Here is a 23,373-nt window from a genome sequence, read left to right on the forward strand (position 1 = left end):
ACACACACACACACACACACACACAAACAACAACCACGCATCTCTGGTCTCGGTACTGCTGAAATATCCCTTGTTTAAGACAAAGGTCTTTTACACCCAAGCGGGTTGAATTCCAGCTTTACCCTGTTTTTTACCCCTACTCTATTTTTCTTCAAAAAGCCACCTCTTTTCACTACAGAATATAGAAAATGAGTCTCTGAAGGAAGGCATCAAGAAAACAGAAGTGGTGGAGCTGAATTCTATTGATGACCTAATAGTCATTCTAAGTGAAGAGCTGAGAATAAATCCTCAAGTAATCCAGAAACAGCATCTGGGCTCTTTAACAGGTACTAGAGTAGAGAACGTGGTAGGTCCCACGTAGGACCCTGTGGTCCTTTACTTTTTATCTGCCTCAGTTGGAGTGTTACCCACTTACCCAGCTGTAAATAGAAAATCTGTTATCTATACAATAAACTGTTTGTTTATAAACATATCAAGAATTAGAAATAGCGGTTATTTATGTACTTATTAGATTTTATTTTATTAATTTCAGTAGTATTAGGTGAGTCCACATTCAATAATTCAATTTAACAAACATTTATTGAGTGGAGACTGGTGTGGGGCAGGTGGAGGAGAAGAAGGCTTGCCCTCGGGAGTTTAGGATCTCATCGAAGAGATGGGACACACAAAGAAATGTATCTTAGCAATATAGGGCAGCACACCCAGTGAGGGCAAGGAGAGCGTCTCAAGGCACAGAACAAGAGGAGGTAGGCCTTGGCTGGCTTTGAGACTGGATGGGGAGTACGAGAGAAGCCTCCTCCACCTGGGAAAGCATGCTTTATGACAGTTTGGGAGCCTGCAGAGAGCTGTGTTTCAGCTTCACTCAACAGACCCACAAAACAGCGTGGCTACCCAGAGTGCTCCCACCCACGTATCTGAAAGGCCACCTGCGGGGGTACAGTCACAGACGTCATACTCGACCCATGCCCAGGGGCTGCTCGGGACAAACCAGAAAGCTTCCCTGGCTGTGAGCCAGCTGTCCCCTGTCATACCTGGGCCATTCTTCATGACGCCTAACCTTTCTCAGGATGTCAGTGCACCATCCCACCTGAGTTGAAGGATTGTTAAAAGGAGCGTCAATGGAGGAGTTACTTTTGTTGGCTTGCCCTCCCCTGTGTTAGGAGTCCATTGGTGTCTCTCTCATGGCTCTTCACTGGGCCCTGAAGCACTCATGGGTTTTCTGTGCAGAACATAAACCAGGTGCAGGGACAGAAAGGAGCCAGGTGAGACCTGTTATCAAATGTGAGACCTTGCTGCTCACTCAGTGACCTGAGGTGGACACCCCATGTCCCAGCAAGCAAGGTGACTAAGGTCATGAGCAGACAGATGTATTGAGTCACTGCCCTGGGCACTGGCACTTGGGCAGCAGCAAACACTTTCCTCCAAGGACACTCCATGTAAAGCGCTGTGACTCTTATGGGTTTACACCTCCTGCCTTTGTGGCAAGTGACAGCCTGTCTTGGCATTCACTGATTTTTAGATTCTTTTTAGATTCAATGTCTGTGCCACGAAGCTTACAGACAAAAGCGCTACAACTTGAAATCTCATGGAAATCAGCTAGAATCAAGAGTGGCCTGGAGGGAATAGAGGTTGGGATGTGTTCCTCCTATCTTTTCTTTTCGGAGAAAAATACATGTTGGTTTAAGGTTGAGGCTTCTCTCAAGGACTTAGATATTGGTTTCAGGAGGATCTTCTGTATTTTTCATTCAGTATTCCCTTTGTGCAGAGATCCTGGAAATAGTGAGGTGTGTGTTTCAGAAAAGGAGGGGCTCATCCTGTTAGTTCTTGGACCCGGAGGCCCCGAGGCTGAGATGGAGGACATCTAGATGCCTCTCCCTGTGACTTCCCTAGGAAAGTTACAAAGCTTCCTTTGTCACAAGATGAAGAAACATCTAGCTGTCACGGTCAGAGAAGGCCTATCCTTTTTTCACCTCCAAATAAGGGTGTCAGTCATCTGGGTCATTTTTTGAAAATATAACTGTATTTATTCTTTCTCTCCTTAATAGCTCTGTTCTAGCTGATTTCAGACATCAGTCTCATCACTCCAGGAATTGCCCTACTCCAGAGCCACCCAGCATTGTATGCTCTCTCCCCAGTCTGTCCCAAAGCAGGTGGCCTAGAGTGAAGAAGAGAAAGTACAAGGGGAACAAGACAGGCATGTTCCTTTCAGGCCAGAGCCTGACAGACCCAAGAATCACCCACTGGTAGGAGTGATGGGGTCTTAGGATCACCTTTGAATCTTAATCGCTCATTTGTCCTCCTACCCCTCACCTACTGTTCCTCATATTCAACCTCTGAAACAGTTATCCCACAGCCAAGAAAGAAACCAAAGCAGAAACGTAAGACAAGAGGGAGAGGTGGAGATCACGAGTATCCTGGATATGGCCCTGGCTAGGGGATAGGGGATATCTAAGGGTCACGAGGCCATATATGGGATGTCTAAGGGTCATGTAGTGTGTAGCTCCATCCGTTTGAAGTTCTTAATGATGCTGGAAGTCACTCACCTCATGTGTGGCAGAGAGGACAGGATACCCAAACTAAACAAGGGCCCAAGGAAACTTCCAAGGCTCATGGGTTTATTGACTCAATCACAGATATGTAGCCTGGAGGACTGCATTTTCTGTGGGGTTAAATGTTCACAAAATTTAGGGGATGTGAGGAAACAGTCAGGAGAGATTTCATTTCAAGGAGCCAGCTAGCCCTCCTTCCATTCCCCATATGCCTGGCCTCCAGAGGCAGCTTCAGAAGGGTGAGCTGTGGCAAGCACGCCACCGGCTCTTGGAACTGCCTGTCCCCAGCTGTGTTCAGGAAGGTAAAGAGGTCTGCCACCCAGGCGGAGCCAGGGAACTGACTCACAACAGACCCCCTCCGCCATTCTTTATCCCATAAGCACATTTGGGGAAGCACTTCCCTGGGGTTCACACAAAACAAGCTGGCTGGTCAGTCACATGGGGTCCAGTACCCCATGAGGTGGTATGCACAGTGCTGTATGTATGTGCCTTTTCTCTGGGGAGAGTCCAAAGTTTTCTTCAGCTTTTCCTGACCTCCCCACTCTCTCACAAGTAAAGGAGCACTAACTTAGGGAAGAGGAAGGGACCTCTTCTGACCTTCATGGGCAGGATTTACCCTGAGAGAGGAAAGGTAGTAGGACACTCAAAGGCTTCACATGACTTTGGACCCAGGTTTCCACAGAAGCGTCCTCGCAAGTGCCTCCTCCCATCTCAGGGCTGTTTGCAGCCCTGTCACTTTTCACTGTGGCACAGCACACAGCGTCTTACACACAATAGGCACTCAGTAAATACTTGTTGAACAAACATGGGCTCTAACAAGACCGCTACCAAGAATAATGGAAGGACTGTGTCCCAGTTGCCCACAGTAAGATATGACATGCAGACCCTGGTGTCACATGGCCATTGTCACCATCACCTTGTTGCCTGTGGTGGTGAGCTCCCTGCGGCACCCACCTTCTCTTCCCTCCACCCCTAGTCTCATGTCACCAATCCTGCCCCTTCCTGGACTGATGCAGTTTTGTTTTTCTCCTCCTGATAGTAAAGGTGCTTACTGGCCTTCCCTCTGCAGGTTGGTTTCCTTCGCAGCCTTGGTTCAGATAATTGCCTTCTGGGTAAAGGATGCCCCCAGGCTCCCTGTGTTGGGGGCGGGCTCCGACACACAAGGGCCTCTCTACCCTGCCTCTCCCCACAGCTGCTGTTGTGCTGGATATTTTAGTGCTCAGCCTCTGGGAAAATCCTCCATCCCAGAGTCAGGATGGCTTGACAGCTGGAGGCTCTATTTTTAACAATTGCTGAGTTCCTAGGAAAGCCCCATCGCAGGATCCGCTGGCCTCCAGGCTCCCTACCCCCTCCTGCCCTCCATGTGCCTTCAGTGGCCCCAGGGTAACCAGGGGTGCCCTGCCCTGCCTGGCCTGGCCCGAGCTTGTTTCTCCTACCTCATATGGCAGGCCACCCTTCTCCCTTGTTTACTTCTCCAGCTGCATTTCCCTCCTTGCACTGTGGTTGCCTTTAATTTATGTGTTCCCCCTCCGAGCAAGGGCTTCCTCTTTACAGCACCATGCCTGGCACATATATCCAGTTTGTTGGTTCACTCAGCGTTTACTAAGCACCTGCCACGTGCCAAGTCTTGTTCTGAGCACTTGAGATACACCAGTGAACAAAACAGACCAAAGCTGCTCATGCTTGTGGAGCTTCCAGTCTAGCATGGAAGACAAGCACATAATAAATGAGTAAATGAGATAGAGAGTGGTGAGCACTATGTAGAAAGCAGAGCAGGGTATGTGGGAGTGGGAATGCTCAGGAAACTCATGTGAAGTTGAATTAGGACATGGCTAAGTGGACATAGATTGGGAATTCTTCTTTTCCTCCCTGACTCAGTTCTAACCAGTGTTCCCCAAGCCCTTGACACAGGCTTTGTACTCTGCACTGTGACTACATTTGGTCGATTCCTCTAACCAAAATATAGTAAGTGCAGATAAATATTAATAGATGTCCAAAGAGCGTACTGGGTTGTAACACCTCAAACCAGTCAGACCAGGTATGTCACTTGTCAACCTTCTTCTTCATAGCACACAAAGAACACATTTGGCAGCACACTTAGAAATGTGGGTAATGCTTCCCAGAGCCCCAGGGGCCCTGAGGACTGGGGGCGGTAGGCGGGGGTGGATGTTGCAGCACACCTGGAGCTCATTTGAGGCATCTATCAGTAGTCAGCAAACTTCAGCGTGCTTTAGAATCGCCTGGGTGATTAACATGTTTGCATGTTCTGAGGCTTGCTGAGTTCTTAGGGAAGGCCCAAGAGTCTGCTTAGTCACTACTCTCCCAGATGGCTCTGGGGCTGCTGGTCTTCAGACCCCACTTTGAGGAGTGGCATTACGGAGGTATATAGTAAATTGCAGTATTTGCCATGTCCTTTTACTTGAAGTTGGGAGCTATGGAAAGAATGATGTAAATCAGGGAGTTCTCAAACTTTCGCATGCACCAGACTCACCTGGAGGGCTTGATGAAACATGAATTGTTGGGCACACCCCCAGAGTTTCAAGATGGGGCCCGACTATGGGTATTTCAAAACAAGTTCCAGTTGACACTGATGCTACTCGTCCACAGGACCCCACTCTGGGAACCACTAATGTAAATCATTCAGGAAGCTTGTGTACTTGGGAATTTGGATTCCTGTAAGCTAAGTTCACAAAAACAAAATTGGGGTTCGTTTTTGGAAGATAAGGCCAAACCCTTTCATCTAGGCAGAAAACATCAAAAGAAATAGGTTTGAGAAACCAAATCAGAATAAATCTCTCCTTTGATAAAAATGCTGCTCTGTGACCTACCATCATCTTCACATCTACCCACTAACCTGTGGTGTGCTGGTAAATGCTTAACAACCAGTTGTCATGGACCAAGGGTAGAGGAGGCTGATATGTGTCACTTGCCCATTTCTGTCCACCGTGGCCAATTTCAGGCTACCATCGTGAAGTCACTGAACGTAGAGCTGGGAGGAGGCCCCCAGTGGCCCCCCAGTGTCCACAGGAGCCAGCTCCACACCCCCTGCTCCAACTTCTTGAGGGGCTTGCAGCCTTTCAAGGAATGTCTCATTCCTAGTTAGTTATAGGATAAGGACTGTTTCCAGCTAGGCTGTGGTTACAAACACAGGATCTGTTTGTTCTCTAAGTACATAACCTGAGCCATCTGTCCTGCCTGTGGCCTGGAGTGTCTGTGAAGCCCTAGAGTGTCGCCTCTAAACACTGGGCCCAGCTCAGGTGCAGGTGGCAAGTCCCTTAGGAAGTTCTCCTTCCCCCTCAAAGGTTCCGGATCTCCCGCTCTTGCAGAAGAGCTGAGGCACTTCCAACACCAAACTCAGAGTGCAGTGGAAGTGTTAATGCCACATAAGCCCAAGTGAGGTAAAACCATCCCTTGTTGAAGAAATTACTTTTTGCGGCAACCCACCTTCTTAGACAAGTGACTAGAAAACACTGGGGAAATGCTTCTGTTCCAGAAAATAAAAAAAATAAAAAACCAAAAAAAGCCAGAAAAAATCTCTCTTGAGGCAGGGACTGCAAAGGTCCCTGACAGTTCAGGTCAAGATCATGGGAAGTATTCTGAATGTAGATGATGCCAGGGTAGCAATGGATCCCGAGCCATGCAGACAAAAGCCAAGTTCAGTCCCATTTTTCTCCTCCAGATTCTCTCCACTTCCCTCTCTACCTGCCTCCTCACTTTGACTCAGTTCTGCTTTCTCTCTTTCCTAACTTTCCTTCATCTTTCCAGATGCAGGACGCTATGGGCTATGAGTTACCATGGGTGTATTTTGTCAGTCTGGTCATCTTTGGATCCTTTTTCGTTCTAAATCTGGTTCTCGGTGTGTTGAGCGGGTAAGCTGACCATTTCTATGTCCTCTTTACAATGCAGCCGAGCAAGGTCCCAGGTTCCACTCTATCCATTGTCAGGATCCTCAGGGAAGGGACCCTAAGGGGCCCAGGAAAACCAAGAGAATCATTCCATTCTTCCATTCAACCACAAATTGTGACTCATTGGCTGGCAGGCTGTTTGGCCTCTGATTTTTCCTGTGAGGATCAGGGTCCCGGCACTGCGTGGGTCAGTGCCTGGAGCCGGTGATGGGCTCTGGGCCATGCTTGGCTGCTGTGTGCACCTCACTAACTATCATTCCATTCTTCCAGGTCAATGATGCCGTAGGAAGGGACTGGCCCTGGATCTATTTTGTTACACTAATCATCATAGGGTCATTTTTTGTACTTAACTTGGTTCTCGGTGTCCTTAGCGGGTAAGCAGGACCAAGGAAAAAGGTCTTGATTTTTCCATTTATTTTATTTACTCTTTCTGCTATTCTTGGCTTTATTCTTTTTCTGGCTCTGATGAACCTGGGATAAGGGGCCATCTCAGGATTCTTGAAGTGGATGTCCTCAGCCTGGCTGGGCAGAGGGTCAAACGTACAAGGATTAATCCATTGGTTTAAGCTTCCCCAAGAGACACAGAGGCCCACCTGTCTCCTGCCATCTCATCCAAGCCCCTCCCTCCATTAAGCAGCTGCTCAGATAGGCAGGATGCTTCTCCTCGTACCTGAGGAGTAGCATGGTGAGACTCTGGAGTGGGAAGACTTTGGCAGCTGGAATTGGAGGGAAGATGCATAGACTGTGTGTTTGAAACACATGCAACAGCCTTGCCGATAAGTACCTGCCGGACCCCTCAAGCCAATCAGTCTGTGGCAGGCTCACAGTAAAGATATCACACAGCCTTATTCAGTGTTGAAGCAGGGTAATAAGAGTTTGATTTATAACACAAATAAACAAATACAGACTACAAATATAATTCTCTTTTGTTCTAATTCATAGACTAAGCAGTCCATGTTTGGTCTCCCCATTTCTGAATGGAAAGGACACTTAGCTATTTAAAGCCCTAGATTATTTGAGAATGGAGGAGATGGATTATACTTTCATTTCAATTTATCTACTTGGCTGCAAGTATAAAACTTACCTAATGTTGGCCTTTGCTCAGATGAAGTTAAAAATAAGTAGAGGCAGCAGACATGCTGGGCATCAAGGAGCCCTGGGGATGGCCACCTTAACACCAGGGGACTCATTGGCTATTTCCTCAGCCCACCTTCTTCTTCACAAGCCCACACCAGCCAGGCCGAGGCCAAACACCTAAATGTTCCTGCTGACCCTGCTCCTGAGTGACACTCTGCTGCTTTTGCTACAAGGGGGGTGGTGATCAATTTCTGCTCTCCTTAAGACAGGTTAGCTCCTTTGAAGAGCCTTTCCTAGATCGCTAGGGACATTAGTGCTGGGAGAGAGTCTGGCCTAAGGAGCAAGGCTGATCTTCAGTTTTACTCAGTGATAAACTGGGAACAGCAGTCCCCTCTCCTGCCATAGCCTACTGCAATGCAGGAGCACTGGGTTCAGTCTTCAGTATTGTGTGAAGGAAGGAATGGGCTTCCATCCTCACCCTTTCCCGTGGTGGGTGGGCTGCGAGAGACTCTGATGACATCATGCCTTTTGCCAAGGTAACCCATATAGGAAGCTAGCGTCTTCCATTGGGGTGAGAATGATGAGCAGCAATTCCGGAGCTGGATTCCAACGTAAGCCCCTGATTAGCTGCCTGGAGGATGGAAGGGCTTTCATATCTGTGTTCCAACATGCGAAAATGCCCCTGTGTTTAAATGTGAATCACCAAGGAAAGCATTGAAAAAAAAATCAACCTCATCACCCCCACTCAGGACAGAAACTCAGATATTCCAGCTCTCCACTTACTGGATGCATAGTGTTGGGTAACTTCACCTTCTTAAAGTTTAGTTGCCCGCCTGTGAAAATGCAGACAATAATGCCAACTCATAGGTTGTTGTGACGATAGAATGAGATCATTCATGTAAAATACTTAGCATATGTTAGTAATCTATATTGTATATATGTATGTATATATATATGTGTGTGTGTGTGTGTGTGTGTGTGTGTGTGTGTGTGTGTGTGTGTGTGCTGGGTGATTAACATGCATATATAATAGTAAGTACTCAGTAATGGTGCTATCATTACAATGATTATGTTTACTTGGTGCCTATCATAATTGGAATTATTGAATATAATCATCCAATGTTAGAACTACTCCAACCCTTTCTTTTAAAGATGTGGAAAGTGAGCCCAGAGGTGTTAAGTGACTTGTACAGTGTCACTTCTCCGGTAAACATCAGAACCAGGCTTCCATCTTCCCATCACTGCCCATTGGAGATATGTTGAATGAGTTTGAACTGTAACACAAGCCAGAGCTCTGAACTTTTAGAAAATTTTCTAACAATTCCCACAAGTTAGAAAAAAATCTAAATAAGTGAAATTCCTCCCTCCCTGGAATCTGATGTGGAGCATAAGGATTAGGCTACAAAGCCCCTCCTCAGTCAGAGTATCTGCACACTGTCATCTTAACCCCATTAGAAGTTATCTTCCTGGTGGTATCAAAGCAGAGAAGACCAATGACAGCAGCTGCTGATGTGAAAGAAAAGTCTTTTTGAAGACTATGTCTTCACCTGACTAGCCTCGGTGAGACAGGGTGTGTAAAAACACCAGTCCAAAACCTGACACGTTGTAGTGCTCAGAGTGTGGCTGACTCTGAGCAGAATCGCTCAGGCTTTCAGAGCTCTCTGCTCCTGTGGGTCTGTGAGCCCATGTGTTGGCCTCCTGTGCCTCCCTGAGCACCTGCACCCTGACCCTCGCAGAGGGCAGCCTGCTCCTCGTGGCTCTGCAGTTGTGGACAGAACATCTCCCAAGGCTTCCTGGGCCTCTGGGCACACCCTCTGCCCGGATGAAGAAGTGTCTGTGGACAAATATGCCCCCCCTCCTGGTGTAAGGAGCTCCTCTCCTAATCTGTCAGAGGGCTGGCCAGTCCGAACGGGCTGCCCCAAATCCATAAAGTGACACAACCTGGACTTAGGCTCTATTGGCTGACTACATGGGGGCAACAGTTTTGTTTCAAGTCAGCGTCTTGATTAGTCAGGACGATGTCATAGTCATGAGAAGGTGGCAAAATGGCCACTTATTCATCAGTCAGACTCATGATTAAGCCAACCTTCCAGAAGCATTCAAAAAGGTCTCAGAGCCCAGGGAATTCAGTCACAATGACAGTGCTAACAGTAGCCAGCAGTCTGTGTCGGCCTCTGAGCTCTGAGCTTTAGGTGGATTAGCCCATTTGATGCTCACAACAACCTATGAGCTAGGAACTATTTATACCCCAAGCTATAGAGGAGAAGAGTGAGGTTTAGATAAAGAAACTACCTCATTTCTAACCGGTGAAAAATGGAGGATCCAGGATTAAACTCAAGCAATGTGAACCATACCCTCTGTTCCTAACTTCCATATTGTACTGGCCCCCAATCCAGTTGACTGCTTAATCCCATGTTCTGAAATTACAGTCAAGAAGTGGGGAGGCAGAAGCTGCCGTGAGGAAGGGTGAGAGGAGCAGCAGTGGTCAGTGTCAGGCTACTGGAAACAGCAGTGGGACAAGGAAGAGTCCTGGGAGGAAGCTGCTGAGCCATCACTGGGAGGCCACAGCAGGCAGCTCCCTAGTAGGGGGGCTGGCAGCCCTGCCAATCTGAACAGTCCCTGGGAGAGAACAGAGCCCCACCTCCACAGCACTGCATCCTTGGAGCATTCTGGGACAGGGGGTGAAACTTACAGTCATCAATTAAGGATAATATTATTTTACAGCCCAGGACAGTAACTCATCCTCATAAATTATATCCTTCAGTCACCAGGAAAAGGTTAAATTGTACTGGGAGCACTCTGCTCATGAAGGAAGGGAAGACAACACCCCATAAAGCTTCCATTTAAAAGGTAGAAACCAGAAACGTTGGTTATCAGACGGTCCTTCAGGCATCCTTTATCTGGAACACTCACATATCCAGAACAGCATATTCCTCACAAGGCCGGATAGAGTGTAAGGAACATCCAGCTCGTGGGGTTTTTTTCACGGTGCTTCCGTATCCATTGACTATTGATTCTCACAAACCACAGGATTGTTACCAGTGCAGATATGAATCAGGTTATATTTGCTTCCCTCACCCCCAGAAATCTCAGTCTCCAGCCTATCAGAATTAAAACCACAATGACAATGAGATTCTCAAAATTGCAGTTGAAGCTGTAATCAGCTGTGAAAGTCCCTGGACTCTGGAATCCAGTTACTCTTGTTTTTAGTGGTTGCAAACAGAGGGCTTCAGACATGTGCCTTCAGTTGACAGGGGGCCCAGGATCTCTCAGATGGGTGGGCATCCAGTTCCTTTTCCCACTGGGAGATGGGCATGTCTCTCTCCCCCAAAATCAGAGGGCCTGGTGGGTAGGCATTTTAAAACCTGAAAGCATAACTGGACCATGACACCACAGTTAAGACACAACATTCAGGTCCAGAAGGAAGCAAGAGAAAAGCAGGACTTACATGCTTTGTGGGTGGAAGCAGAAGAGACAGCAACACATACAGTCAGTTCTCATTATTCTATAAAGTCACCACAAACACTGAATTAATGCACCCTGAACCCACTGCTCTTAGGAGAAACACAAGGTTAGGTTCTCACGAGCCTCTGATCATTTTCATCAAGTGATCAATATATAACCGTGTATTGTGTGTGTTTCTGTTTAAAAACACCTTAGTTAATATACATTGTTGATTTATTAACATTGAACTCATGGCCAACAGCAGTGTAATTCACGGCTGAACAAACAAAGCGTATCCAACACGTGTATTTTCTCCATAAGGCACATTACAGTTTTCTTGTCCTTAGGACATGAGACAGCACTTCAGCACTATGCTTGGGGGCCATTTTGAAAAGAAAAATCACCAACAAAAAGCACAAAAATGCAAAAAATGTGGCACTAACTAGACCATAAAAAGGACATTTGTTTATAGTCTGAGATCTGAAACAAGAAGCATCACCTTGTCCGACCTCGGCTGGGAATGTGACTCAGGGTTTTTTTTTTGCCATTCTGCAAATGTCTGCAGATAACTTCATAAGTCCATAAGTTATTGATTTTGGGGTTACAAGTCAATATTAGTGAGTAGGCAAATACAGAATCTGCGAATAATGAGGACCAACGATATTGATTATCAGAGAGCACAGAGCCCCAGCCATCTGTACTGACTGGATTTTCCACACGCACATCCTTGTATGTGCTTTACATTAATGAGTCCTGGCCTCCTGGCTCTCCATGCCACCCCTCGTTTTTCATGTTGGCCATTGCTGGTGAGAGATGTGCTTCTGCCTTATGGCAAATCCCACAGCTGTGACTGATTGTCTGGCTGGCTCCTGTCCCTGAGCCCAGCACAGCCCGTCAGGCTGGGGCTTCATGTCTTCATTAGCTCAGTCCCCAGAGCAGATAAATGGCTGGCATCCAGGCAAGGAGATGAAGAGAGCCAAGCACTGCCACCCGGCAAATCCCTTACTGCGTAGGGCCTGGAGAGGGAACCCTGGCTCACCTTCCATCTGGCCATGATTTGATTGTGCCCCATGCTCTCTGGGAGCCAAGGGGAGTCACAGGGCTTCAGACCTGACCCCAAGCTTCTCCACACCCTCACACTCCCAATGCACCCAAGTTTTATTTCTCCCAGTGGGTGTTCATTTTGGGTCCCCAGAGGTCTTAGGATATGGATGGTGAGCTTCCATTCCACAGGGCAGAGGCTGTAGCAGGACTGGTTCAGTTGTCCCTACTCCAGTGTTATCCCAATCCTATTCTCCCAACTCCAGAAGAAGGATGGGTAGCTGTTTGGTAACGGATTTGAACCCTCTGCAAAATGTTCCAAAAGAGCTAAAGTGAACCCTCAGCTACTCAGTCACCTTACAACCCAAACCCTCTCCACAGAAAAGGAATGGAGAATGCAAATGCGTGTGGACAGAAAGTGTCAATAGGGTCCTTGAAGGGTAGTTTGGGAGTAATTTGCATGGAGAAGAAACTGCTGTTTGAAGTGACTGTCTCCAGAGAGCCAGCCGCCAGCCCTGGAGTGGTGTGACAAGTATAGAGGTTTGGGGGCAGATGGACTAGTATATTTTTGTGCTCATCCCCTATAGCAAAAGGAGGGAAGGGCATAGCAGAGCAAGGCTTCCATCTTCACTGCGAATGGTCAATCTGGCCCCTTTTCCTGGTCATTAAACATCCTGGGGAGGAAATGAAAACACCCGCCTGTTGGCAGGAAGCCCAAGAAAGAGCAAGTTCAATCCAATTAGAATTGGATTCAATCAAATTTAAGAAGGAAATTCCATCCAAACCAGAGCATCATTAAGGCAGCAGTTGAAGAGAGCTTGTTAGCTCAAGACCCCCCAGATCTCCCCATTCAAAAGTTCTCTAGGCCCCTCCCAGCCCCAACCCCATTTCATCATAAAAATGGCAGGTGCTAGAACCCGTGCTCTCACAAGCAGCACTAGCAAAATGCAAATACCACACAGTGAATGTGGTAGGAGAGCCACCCTACATCCCTGAATGGATTCTGGAGCATTTCAAGGTGGTTTCTGCAGACTCCTGCCCTGAACTACACCTTTACTGGTGAAAGAAGGAGGAATCATCTCTAAGAATTAACCAAGATGCCCAGTACAACACACACACACACCACAAAGGGCCCCATTTCCCATTGACTGAATATGAAATACAGAAATGCTCCTGTATACTGTTTGGGAAGAAAAGGCACAGACTTGCTTTGAGAGTTGAGAACTAGCCTTCTTGATTGTCCCCTTCTGCTGCCAGCCCCCTCCTTGCTTGGAAAGTGAACTTGAAGTCAGAGAGAAAATAAGGACAGAATCACAGAAAACAGAAAAGAAGTAGCCATTCTGTCAGAAATTTTTCAATAGGCCCTACTTCCAGCAAACCCCAATTCAATTCCAATTTCTATTCATTATTACTTTAAGCTGAATGTATCATTTAACTTTTACATCATCTTGATTTTATACATTTTCCCATGTATAGATTAGATTTCTTTTTTAACCTAAAGGGCAGTCCCCAGGACATTTTCTTGTGTTTGGAATCCTCATTTGTCCCCACGTGGGAAAGAACTTTTTCTACATGAAAAATCCCTCCAGGCAGCTAAGAGTGGCAGGACGAACCTTAATCATGAAAACAGAGGTGGTGGAGATTAAATCCCCTGGGTCTTAAGTCAGTGGTGTACTGGTAAATATTTAATAATTGGCTCTTTGTGGGGGGGGAAGCCCTGTTTTATAACATTTGCCAATTTCCATGGTGTAAATATGCTTACCATGGTCAATTTCAAGCCAGCAAGGAGACATCACTGAAACCAGAGTTGGGAAGAGACGTACACAGGTGACTCTCGGGAGATACTGTGGGTGAGCAGGTATCTTTTTGTCATGTGGAGGCTCTTGAGATTTTTCTAGCTTCTGCCCAATACTGAGGGAAATGAAAATTCATGCTCCATACTGTTGGAGGCAATTTTTGGTTGCTGTTTGGAAGGAGTTTCCAGGTCATTGGAGAACAGTTGTTATTAAAGGGAAAGCCTATGAACATGATCCAGGAAAAAGGGAAATGGATTTCATCCCTTCCCTTCAATGACTCCTTCCATTTATGTGAGAGTAAAGACAAAGCCTGAGATGACTCCAGAGAGCTGTCTGTGGAAGTAGGGGTATAGGGTGGGCTTCCTAGTGCTAAGCAATTAATGCTTGTGTTTCCTCTTGTCTCTATCGCTCCTTCATGCTGGCCTGCACCCTCCTTCTATGCGATCCCCTACCCTGCCCACTCCACTGTCTCTCACCAGAGAGTTTTCCAAAGAGAGGGAGAAGGCCAAAGCTCGGGGAGATTTCCAAAAGCTGCGAGAGAAGCAGCAGCTGGAAGAGGACCTGAAAGGCTACCTGGACTGGATTACTCAGGCAGAAGACATCGACCCTGAGAACGAGGACGAAGGCATGGATGAGGAGAAACCCCGAAACAGTGAGCAGCCTCCTCTGTCTTGGGCTGGGTGCTGGGAGAAGGAGGGGTTCGTGGGGAGGACAGCAGAAACCTCTTACCACCAACCTTTCTTTACAGTTTGTCTTCCTGGAGCAACATTTATTTCATAGAGTACAATCATTTGCTACTCATAGAAATGAGTCACAGATGTGAAATAACTGTTGTTGAACTATAAAGTCTCATATTCCTTTTAGAATCTTTGATCTTAAAGATAGTTGAGATTTTGCTAAGGTGGACTCTTTATCAGACATCCTCCTCTGGGCTCCATCTCTTGGGACAGAGGGGCAGGCTTCCTGCTCCAGGCTTGTTCAAAAGGAACAATTTCCACCAAGCAGCTACCTGGAAAGCAGGATTCTCACCCCTTTGCTGCAGACTTCCAAGCACCATTGCACTTTCTTATAGGAAAAGGAGCCAAAGGTTTCTCTTAAGGAGGTTAGAGTCAAAGATCTGGGAAAATACTAAATGGGAAGATTGAGGAAGCCCAGAGGCATTTGACCGAATACAATTAGATTATAGAAATTGAGCCAAATCCCTTCCTCTGCAGTTGCATGGAGCAGAGTGTTGGATGGGCTATTGCTGGGATAGAAATTAGAGCGATAGATGATAGTGACTCATAAGTGCAGGAATCATGGAAATCCAGGCTCTCATCAGATAAGCCCAGTGGTTCCCAAAGTGTGGTCACAACCAGCAGCACCGCATCACCAGGGAGCTTGCCAGAAATGCACATTCTTGGGCTGCACTTCAGATCCACTGACTCAGAAACTCTGGGTCAGCAGTCGGTTTGAATAAGCCCACAGGTAGTTGTGATGGAGGCTAAATTTGAGAACCACTGGGTTAGCTTTAACTACTCTCCGTGTTTTGTTTGACCTCAGGCTCTGTGACTCTACCACACTTCCTCTCCCTCTTTCTGTGTGCAGTCTTTCCCTTTTATTGCACATGTTTGAATGGGTGCATTTCTGTCCTCATGTAGCCTCACTTAGAAATGTGTCACTAAATATTGAGCATCTGGGGCAGTTAGGAACCAAACAAGTTAGAAACAAGTTAGATAGCCAACCAAACAGCTGCTGTTTGGATGTCAAGCAGGTACGAGCGGGAAGCCAAAAACATTCCTTAAGCGAGAGGGAAATAACGAGACCCACTGAGGCTCAGGGAAGCTGACTGAGGGATGTCAGCAGGATGTCATTTCTGAGCAAATGCGTCTCTCCTTGAGGAGGCCGGGAAGGCTGCTGGCCTGTCAGGACAGCTGACTCAGAGAAAACTACAGTCTTCCCATCAGTTTTAAAATCCCTGAGTACATAGGCCTGTGGGTACATACATACACTAGCACATACGTGGAAATACAGTGAGTCTAATTTGTCGGCCTTTTGAGCAGACATTGTGGTGTCCCTGCATTCAAACCCCCCAGACAGATGTGTGTGTGTTTCTACTCATTAGTATCTGGGTTCGAACTGGGAATCTAGAGATGGAATGGTTGGAGAGGAAGGGAAGGAAACAGCCAGCGATACAACCCATCTATCAACTGCTCCCTTTCTGATAACTCTGCTCAAGGTGCAAATACAAAATTAAAACACACAAACAACAAGGGACTGGTAACAACATAATTTAATAACCTAGGAGACCTTCGCGCTCTACTGAGTCATTTTGCAAGTTGGAAGACAGGGCCTTCAATGGATTATAACAGTGAACAATGATACCACTGAGGGTCTTTCTGGAAAAACACTTGGCAGATTCTATTACAGTGTTGATGGAGCTGTGGAGTAGCTAATTAGCCTGTGGCACTGAGTGGTATGGTAAATAAATAAGGTGGCCTGTGAGCCACAGAGAAGCTTACCTCTGAAGCACAGGAACTGGCGCCTTGGCCCCTCTCTCCATCCTATGTCAGGATGGAGCCCCAAGCTCCTGATCAATGCTGATGAGCATGTTTCTTAGCACATTCTTCAAAATGTGCGGCACCCACTACCTGTTAGCAGTCAGTTGCTATTCACAGACACACGTAGCTATTCTGTTCTCCACCTAAAGCAAGAGCTCTTAAGAGGTATGCTGCTTCCCTGTCCTGCCCATTAAGTGAATACATTCCAAGGAGTTCCCAGTGTGGAGAATTCTTTGCCACTGGAGAAGATCACTGGGACTAGGCCCATCTACCCACATTTCTGGCCAAGCTTTGGGAAGAGCATGATGAACTGCCTACCCCAGTGGACAGAACCTCTGCCAAGATTTTCATAAGCCTGAATATGGGTGCAACCAGCCTCTGGAGACTATTGTTCCTCCCACTTTGTACTTTCCTGACAGCTGGAAGACTCTTTGTTGCCTGCTTCTTGTCCTCAGCCAGTCTTCTCCGAGGAGAATGGAATGGGTGCCTGCCTCCTTCAATTGTAAAAATGGTGGTAGAACAATTCTAGGGGATTGCGGAAAGGGAACGAGTGTGTAAAAACAAGATATAGAGTAAAATAGACACATGCAGTGAAATGAATGTGAGAGACTCAGTAATGGAGCCAGGAAAAGAGTCTAAAGGACTGTGTCTATTGGGGAAGTCCAATTAAAAGCAGTTGATGTGATTAAATTATTAGGGAATTGGCAACCTAGTAGATTTTCAGGAAAGGCAAGCCCATGGCTCAGAAATGGTATTCTTGTCTTCAGAACTTCATAGTTTGCCCTCTGAAACAAATGCATGGGGAGAAATGCTGCTATAAATTGTGTGTGTTTCAATTCAAGTAGTGTCCTACTCTTTGAAATTGCTAAAAGATTACAATACAGGGTATTTGCCAGTTCTTTTCAGCTCAAAAACTAAGTAGTCTTTTAAGAAAAAAGGCATCATCACTCTTCATGAACGGCTGTGGCAACTTCTGCGTTGTCTACCCTGGGAAGAAGTCCTGTCAGCACTTAGGAGATGCCACTGGTGTAAGACATTGCTGAGAGAGATGGCTCCAATGCAGGAGTAATTCAGTGACACATCATTACATGGTAGCTGAGCATACCTGCGCGAGCCCAATTATTCATTTTTTCTGGGAAAAGCTACAAAACCACTGAGGAAATCAAAAGAACAGCTGTAGGGAAGACAACAGAGAGGAAGGGCATAGTTAGGAAGTATTTCTCTAAGTAATAGAGATATCACCAGTAATTTATACGTTAAAATATATTCCAGTTCATCCATTCTTCCACCCAACCATCTGCCAATTAAAGACCTGCTCCATGCTAGGGATATAGTAATGAGCAAAATAGTAAAAAATCCCTGCCTGCATGGAACTTATCTTCTAGTGGGGAAACAGACAATAAATATTATGTCAGAGAGCGATAAGTACCATGGAGAAAGATGCAACAGCAAGGAGAACAGAGCGCTGAGAGGTTGTAATTTAGGTAGGGTGGCTGGGAAATATTTCACTGAGAAAATGGTGTTTGAATAAAGACTTGAAGGCAGTAGGAAATGAACCATATAGATAGTTGGGAAAAGAGAATTCTGGGCACAGGGAGCAGCCAATGGAAAGGCCTCAGGCAGGAGCAGGGCTGACACATTAGAGGGACAGAGAGGAGGCTAATGTGACTGGAGAGGGTGAACAAGGGGGAGAGAGGTAGGTGATGAGGTCCAAGGTAACCAGGAAGTTCATCGTGAAAATCACTGTAAGGACTTGGACCTTTACTAGGAGTGAGCTAAGAAGCCACTGGGAGTTTCGAGCTGAGACCCATGTTTAACAGGAGCCCCCTGGTGGCCACATGCAGAATGGAATGGAGGTGGGGGAAGGTGAAGCAGGGAGCCAGGGAGGAGGCACCTAGTCCTGGTAACAATGGGAAGATGCTGTCAGGCTCCCCCTGTCCTAGTACAATGAGGTGATGCAGTCAGGTTCCAGAATGACATCATTTGCTGATGTATCAGATATGGGATGTGAAAGAGAGCAGTCAGGGAGATTGCTAGGCAATTGTCCTAAACAGGTAAGGGTGGGATCCTCATTTACTGATATAGGGAAGACTGTGAGAGGAATAGGTGTCAGGGCAGGAATATCAGGAAAACCATCTTGGACCTTTACATTTAAAATACCTATTTGATATCCAAGTGCACATGGTGAGTAGGCAATTGGGAATTCGCCTGAGTCCAGGGGAGAGGTCTGGGACAGAATTATAATATGAGACATCAACAACATGTAGAAGGTATTTAAACCCATTTGCCTGGATGAGATCACTTAGGGAGTAGTGTAGACAGAAGTGAGGTGAGGTCTAAGAACCCGTATGAGATCACTTAGGGAGTAGTGTAGACAGAAGTGAGATGAGGTCTAGGAACCTGGGTCCCCCATGTTTTCAGGCTGAGGTGATGAGGCAGAACCAGCAGAGGAGACTTAGAAAGGTGTGGCAGAGAGGTGGGAGGAAAGGCAAGGCAGGGGGCAGCACTGCTGAGGAGGCAAGTTAGGTGAGCACTGGAAGCTCATCATTACACTAAGCAGGGCAGGGGCACTGGTGCCTTGACAAGAGCTGCTTGGTGCAATGGTGACGGCCAAAGCTTGAGGGCAAACAGGGTCTTGTTTCGTGAGTGCCTTGAGCCTGGAGATTTCCCAGGATAACATCAAGCTGCCAGCCATCTGAGGGTTTCTAGAAAGGGGAGAGAGGAAGATCACATAATTCAGCGTACCTGGGGCCCTAATGCGTCGCTGTCTAGAGCCCAGCCCTTCACTATATTTCCTTCTGCAATTGGTTACAGATAGCCTTGGGAGAAAGGAGAACACACTAGGGCCCTTTCAGGGCCCAAAAGACAGAAGAGACATAAGGAAGGGGCACACTTGTACCCCATTGCCCTTTGTGTCACTTCCAGAGTGGGCGGCCACTTGAGCCTTGGCCTCTTTTCTCCAGTAAAGACTAGGATAAGAGTGAGTACTTTGCCCTCCCTCCAAACAACAGTGAGCATCCCTTTTGAAGGCGCCAATTACAAAATGATCACTGCTACAGAGGGGTCATTGTCGTCAGTAGAAATGTACTGTTTTAAGGCACAGGGTTCGTTTTCTGGCTCGAATGTCTAGTCTGATAGAAGGTCAAGCATTAGAGGGAGAAGCCACAAAGAAAAAGATAAAGATGGGAATTTCTTCTTTCTTTTTCCTCCTGAAGATCAAAAAAGTGCATTTACTAAATGCCTATCCATGTAGGAATCTCTTTCTCGTGTCATCCAGACAATGTGAATGCAGCCTCAGCCCTTTAAAGCTTGCAGCCTAAGACAGACAAGTATGGGGGTGAGTGCATAAAAGATGGACAGACGGTGGAAGCCAAACACTGAATTTCCACACCAATAAGCAGGATTAAATATTTACACCTGTGGTATTCAGGCATGTGACTCGGGAGCCACTTGGGCAATCATCATTAACAAGATTTCCACCGACTGCTGCCTGCCCTGCAGAGTCGAGGGTAGTACATATTTGAAATCTGGAAATTTGATGGCTTACAAGAGCTGCAGGTTACTCTTGAAAGGGCCCCTGCAGCTTGAGAACAGTAATCTGAATATCACTGACTTACATTATATACAAGGGCATGTGCATTATTATTGGAGCTTTTTCTTTACATTTTAATCAGTACAGTTGGTTTTTACCTCGACCTAGCTCGTGGCCATGGGTTGCCACACGTCTAGATTTCTATCACAGAATCCCACCAGGCGATCTGGCTCAGATGGCATGAGAAGAGACACTAACGATGGTTTTCTCCTGGACGCCTTTCCTTGCTCACTTTGCACCCTTAAGTTACTGTGTGTTGGAGGGCCATCCTGACCCCATGCCACTCTGTGCAGATCCCAGGTATCATTCCTGTCCCTCTCGTTAACTTTCAGCTGGTCCTGATCAGAGCCTAAAACTTTAGCGCTTGGAAATTGCCACAGATATCAGATGAGGAACCTGGTGCCCAAGATGGGGAACAGCTCACCAGGGCTAATTATTAGAGAAGTTAGAATTAAACCCAGGTGCCCTCTGTCCCCACACAGGACTCTTCACCACACCGTGGAACTTCTCAAAGAAGCTTTCTGAGGCCTCTAGGTGGAGGCACTCCCAGCTCTGCCTCTGTTCCCATGATACTTGGGCATCTCCCCTTCTTGGCATGTCTGCTGGGCTACGAGATGAGGGCCGCAGCCAGCTGCCCTAACTCACCGTTGTGTCTCCACTGCTGACACAGCCTAGGGCTTAGGAACAGTATCACACATGTAAGTCACATGACCACAGGAGTTTGTGAGGCATGTGTAGGAATGAGTTCTGGCAAAGAGCTTTCCTCCTGACCCTGAGCTGATGGAACAGGGAAGCCCGGACCATCACTAGACTTATGTCTGTGCAGAAGTAACTTCCTTGCGGCATCCTTAATGACTTCCTCTCAAAGTGCTTTCATGTACACCTCTGCTCCCCAATAGCTCTCAATCATTCTCCACTCTGTAAAATGCCATTTGAAAACAGGTGGATGGGCATGGAACCCCTGTAAGCAGGGGCAGCAGCAAGGGTAGGAACTGCAGTGCTGTGGGAAAGTGTTGGGAGCTCATGAGAAATGAGAGGGTGCTGTGCCCTGCGAACACTGGTGATTACTAGGAGTTGCTATACCCTGGGGCTCTGGTAGTAATCAATACCCCAGGGTGGGTCCCATGAATCAGGTCATTACAGGGACCCCGGTGCAGGTATTTCCTTGGGTGGCACGTCTGCTTTCGGAGCACAATCTGGTTGCCATGTTATCTGACCCCATAGTTTGCAGATGCCATTGCCATGCCTGCAGAGCTGTGGAAGAGCTACCAGAGGGGCCATGCTGAGTGTGCAGTGAGAAGGAGGCATACAACCCAATCTCAGTGAGCTGCCATACATTTCTTAAAGCAAAATCGGCTATGGGTAAAGCTTGCTAATGTCGATCTGTCAGGAGGCCTGTCAGGAGGCCTTGACAGGCCTCCCATTGAAATGGCGGCTGTATGCCCCTGGAGGCATGGACAGGTGACAGCCACATAGCACTTTGACAGGAGACTCATGGCCTGCCCACAACCAGCATCAGGTCAGCATGAAGGGGTCTGACTGTTCTGTCCAGTCGCGGGTAACAAAGGCTCTCCTGGGCTGGAAGGCAGAGTCAGGGCAGGGCGGGGACAGGAGAGGGAATGTGTCCTTTCCTTGCATGTAGAGAAGGCAAACATAGATGATCTCATTTAGTCTTTCCTAAGATCATCTCATGTGGGTATTAATATCCCAATTTTATAGTTGGGGACACTGAAGCTCAGAGAAGTTGATTTGTTCATGTTGTACAGCTCGCACGTCGCACCTAATCTCAGATAGGCAGGCCTTGAGTCCAGTTCCTCTGACTCTGTACCACACTCCTCAGTGATGTGGCTGTCTTCCTCCTCCAACCAGAGGGGAACTAGAAGAGGGCCCCTCTGGACCCCAAGCCTTTGTTCCAGCATTTGTCACCCCCATTCTAATATGCAAAGCAGGATGGAGGAAAGGAGGAAAAGAGAGGCAGGAAGAATTGATCTTAAATGTTAACATAAAGGGGCATAAGTCTGATTTTCTTTAAAAAGGGGAGAAAGAAAAGATAAGCTTTATGATTATAAGAACTATGTTGGAAGTACGCAAGCAAATTATGGCATTATCTTGCTCAAGCAAAAAAAAACACCAGTTAACTGAGAGCAGCACCTCCATTTGGAATGGCTTATGAGATGGTTTATGAGGAGGCATATCAATTACATGACCTATCAGAGTTCCTCTCAGTTCAGGGTGCCATTTGAACTTGATTCACAGAGGATGTGGGTCACCCAGAATGTTCCAGAATGAGGTCTCGTAGCTCACTGACCTCCCATACTCCTGCCCTGGCAGGCGCACCATGACAAATGTGCTATCATCTGCCTCTGATGGCGCAGGGCCTGGCAGTGCTGCAGGGCCGTCACTTCCGAGCCTCTGACACCCCCAGGAACCTCAGTATTGTGGGATCCAGAAGGGGCTTCTCTGGCCAGGGACAGCCTCACAGAGGGGTATATATGTAGTACCTTTGGAGAAGTCTTGTCACTTCCCCGAAGCCACAAAACCCTTGACAAGTGGCTCTGCCCACTCTGCCTCACCCAGGTGGACACCAATAAAGTGCTGATTTGACTTTAATGTGGGACTTTGCAAACAGACCCACACCTGGGGCTGAGAGTAGCTCAGCGGAGGGTTCGAAGGGGAGATGAATCATCTTAAATTTTTCTTTGTTCCATTTTCTACGACCACCAGTGCTCAGCCTCCAAAAAGAGTGACCTTGACTCCCAGCCCCCCTCCCCTCCCCTCCACATAAACATGGAGGATAAAAACCACATGTCACATCAAGATACAGTATCTGTCAGAAGGCTGTTAGTGGAGGAGAGAGAGTGACAGCTCCTGCCTCTGTCGTTGCTTGCTGATGTGGAAAATTATCATCTGGTAATGGAGGGACATTAGCCACATACTGAATTTCTATCACGGGGCGCATGGCGTGGAGGGGTCAGTGGAAAGTGCACAGAAACTGGGATTGCCAGCCTTGGAAGGAGACAGTTTGGGGGAGACCACCTGGAGCCCCACACATGCCAAACTGTCCTGCTTGTTTGAGACACTTGTCCATTCAACTCAACACATATTAAGGACCAACTGGGTACTCAGAATACCAAGATAAGTAACCCAATCTGTGTTCTAAGGGGACTTACAGCCTAGTTAAAGAGACAGATGGACAAATAACAAGGTTACAGCAATGAGTATAAGGTGTGTGAGCGAGGTATTGAGAAGTACAGAGGAGGGAGAACAGGGTTTAGAAGAGAATGGAGGGGCTTCCCACCCCAAGAATGATTTCTGAGGGGCTGTATCAGTCAGGGAAGTCTAATTATTGTATTATAGTAAGAACCCCAGATCAAGTCTCCATCGCTTCTTACAGTGAAGGTTCTTTCTGCCCCACAGTCCACTGTGGGC

The 23,373-nt window shown here is 47.1% G+C and overlaps 1 protein-coding gene across 31 annotated transcripts in view; it reads left to right on the forward strand.

Annotated features, from left to right (window-relative positions):
* The window catches only part of CACNA1C (calcium voltage-gated channel subunit alpha1 C), a 776,856-nt gene that overhangs the window by 594,359 nt on the left and 159,124 nt on the right, over positions 1 to 23,373 (forward strand). For 19 of the 31 annotated variants that reach the window (XM_019654082.1, XM_019654053.1, XM_019654051.1 and 16 more), the window contains exons 8-9: positions 6,725 to 6,828; positions 14,292 to 14,464. In XM_019654082.1, the coding sequence (XP_019509627.1) occupies positions 6,725 to 6,828; positions 14,292 to 14,464 (277 nt within the window). Of the gene's footprint in view, positions 1 to 6,314; positions 6,419 to 6,724; positions 6,829 to 14,291; positions 14,465 to 23,373 lie in introns of all 31 variants that reach the window. The other 12 variants (XM_019654049.1, XM_019654052.1, XM_019654050.1 and 9 more) reach the window with 1 other exon arrangement.

This window comes from Hipposideros armiger, unplaced genomic scaffold (assembly GCF_001890085.2).
Source record: "Hipposideros armiger isolate ML-2016 unplaced genomic scaffold, ASM189008v1 scaffold_213, whole genome shotgun sequence".
In the NCBI taxonomy this organism is placed as follows: Eukaryota; Metazoa; Chordata; class Mammalia; order Chiroptera; family Hipposideridae; genus Hipposideros; species Hipposideros armiger.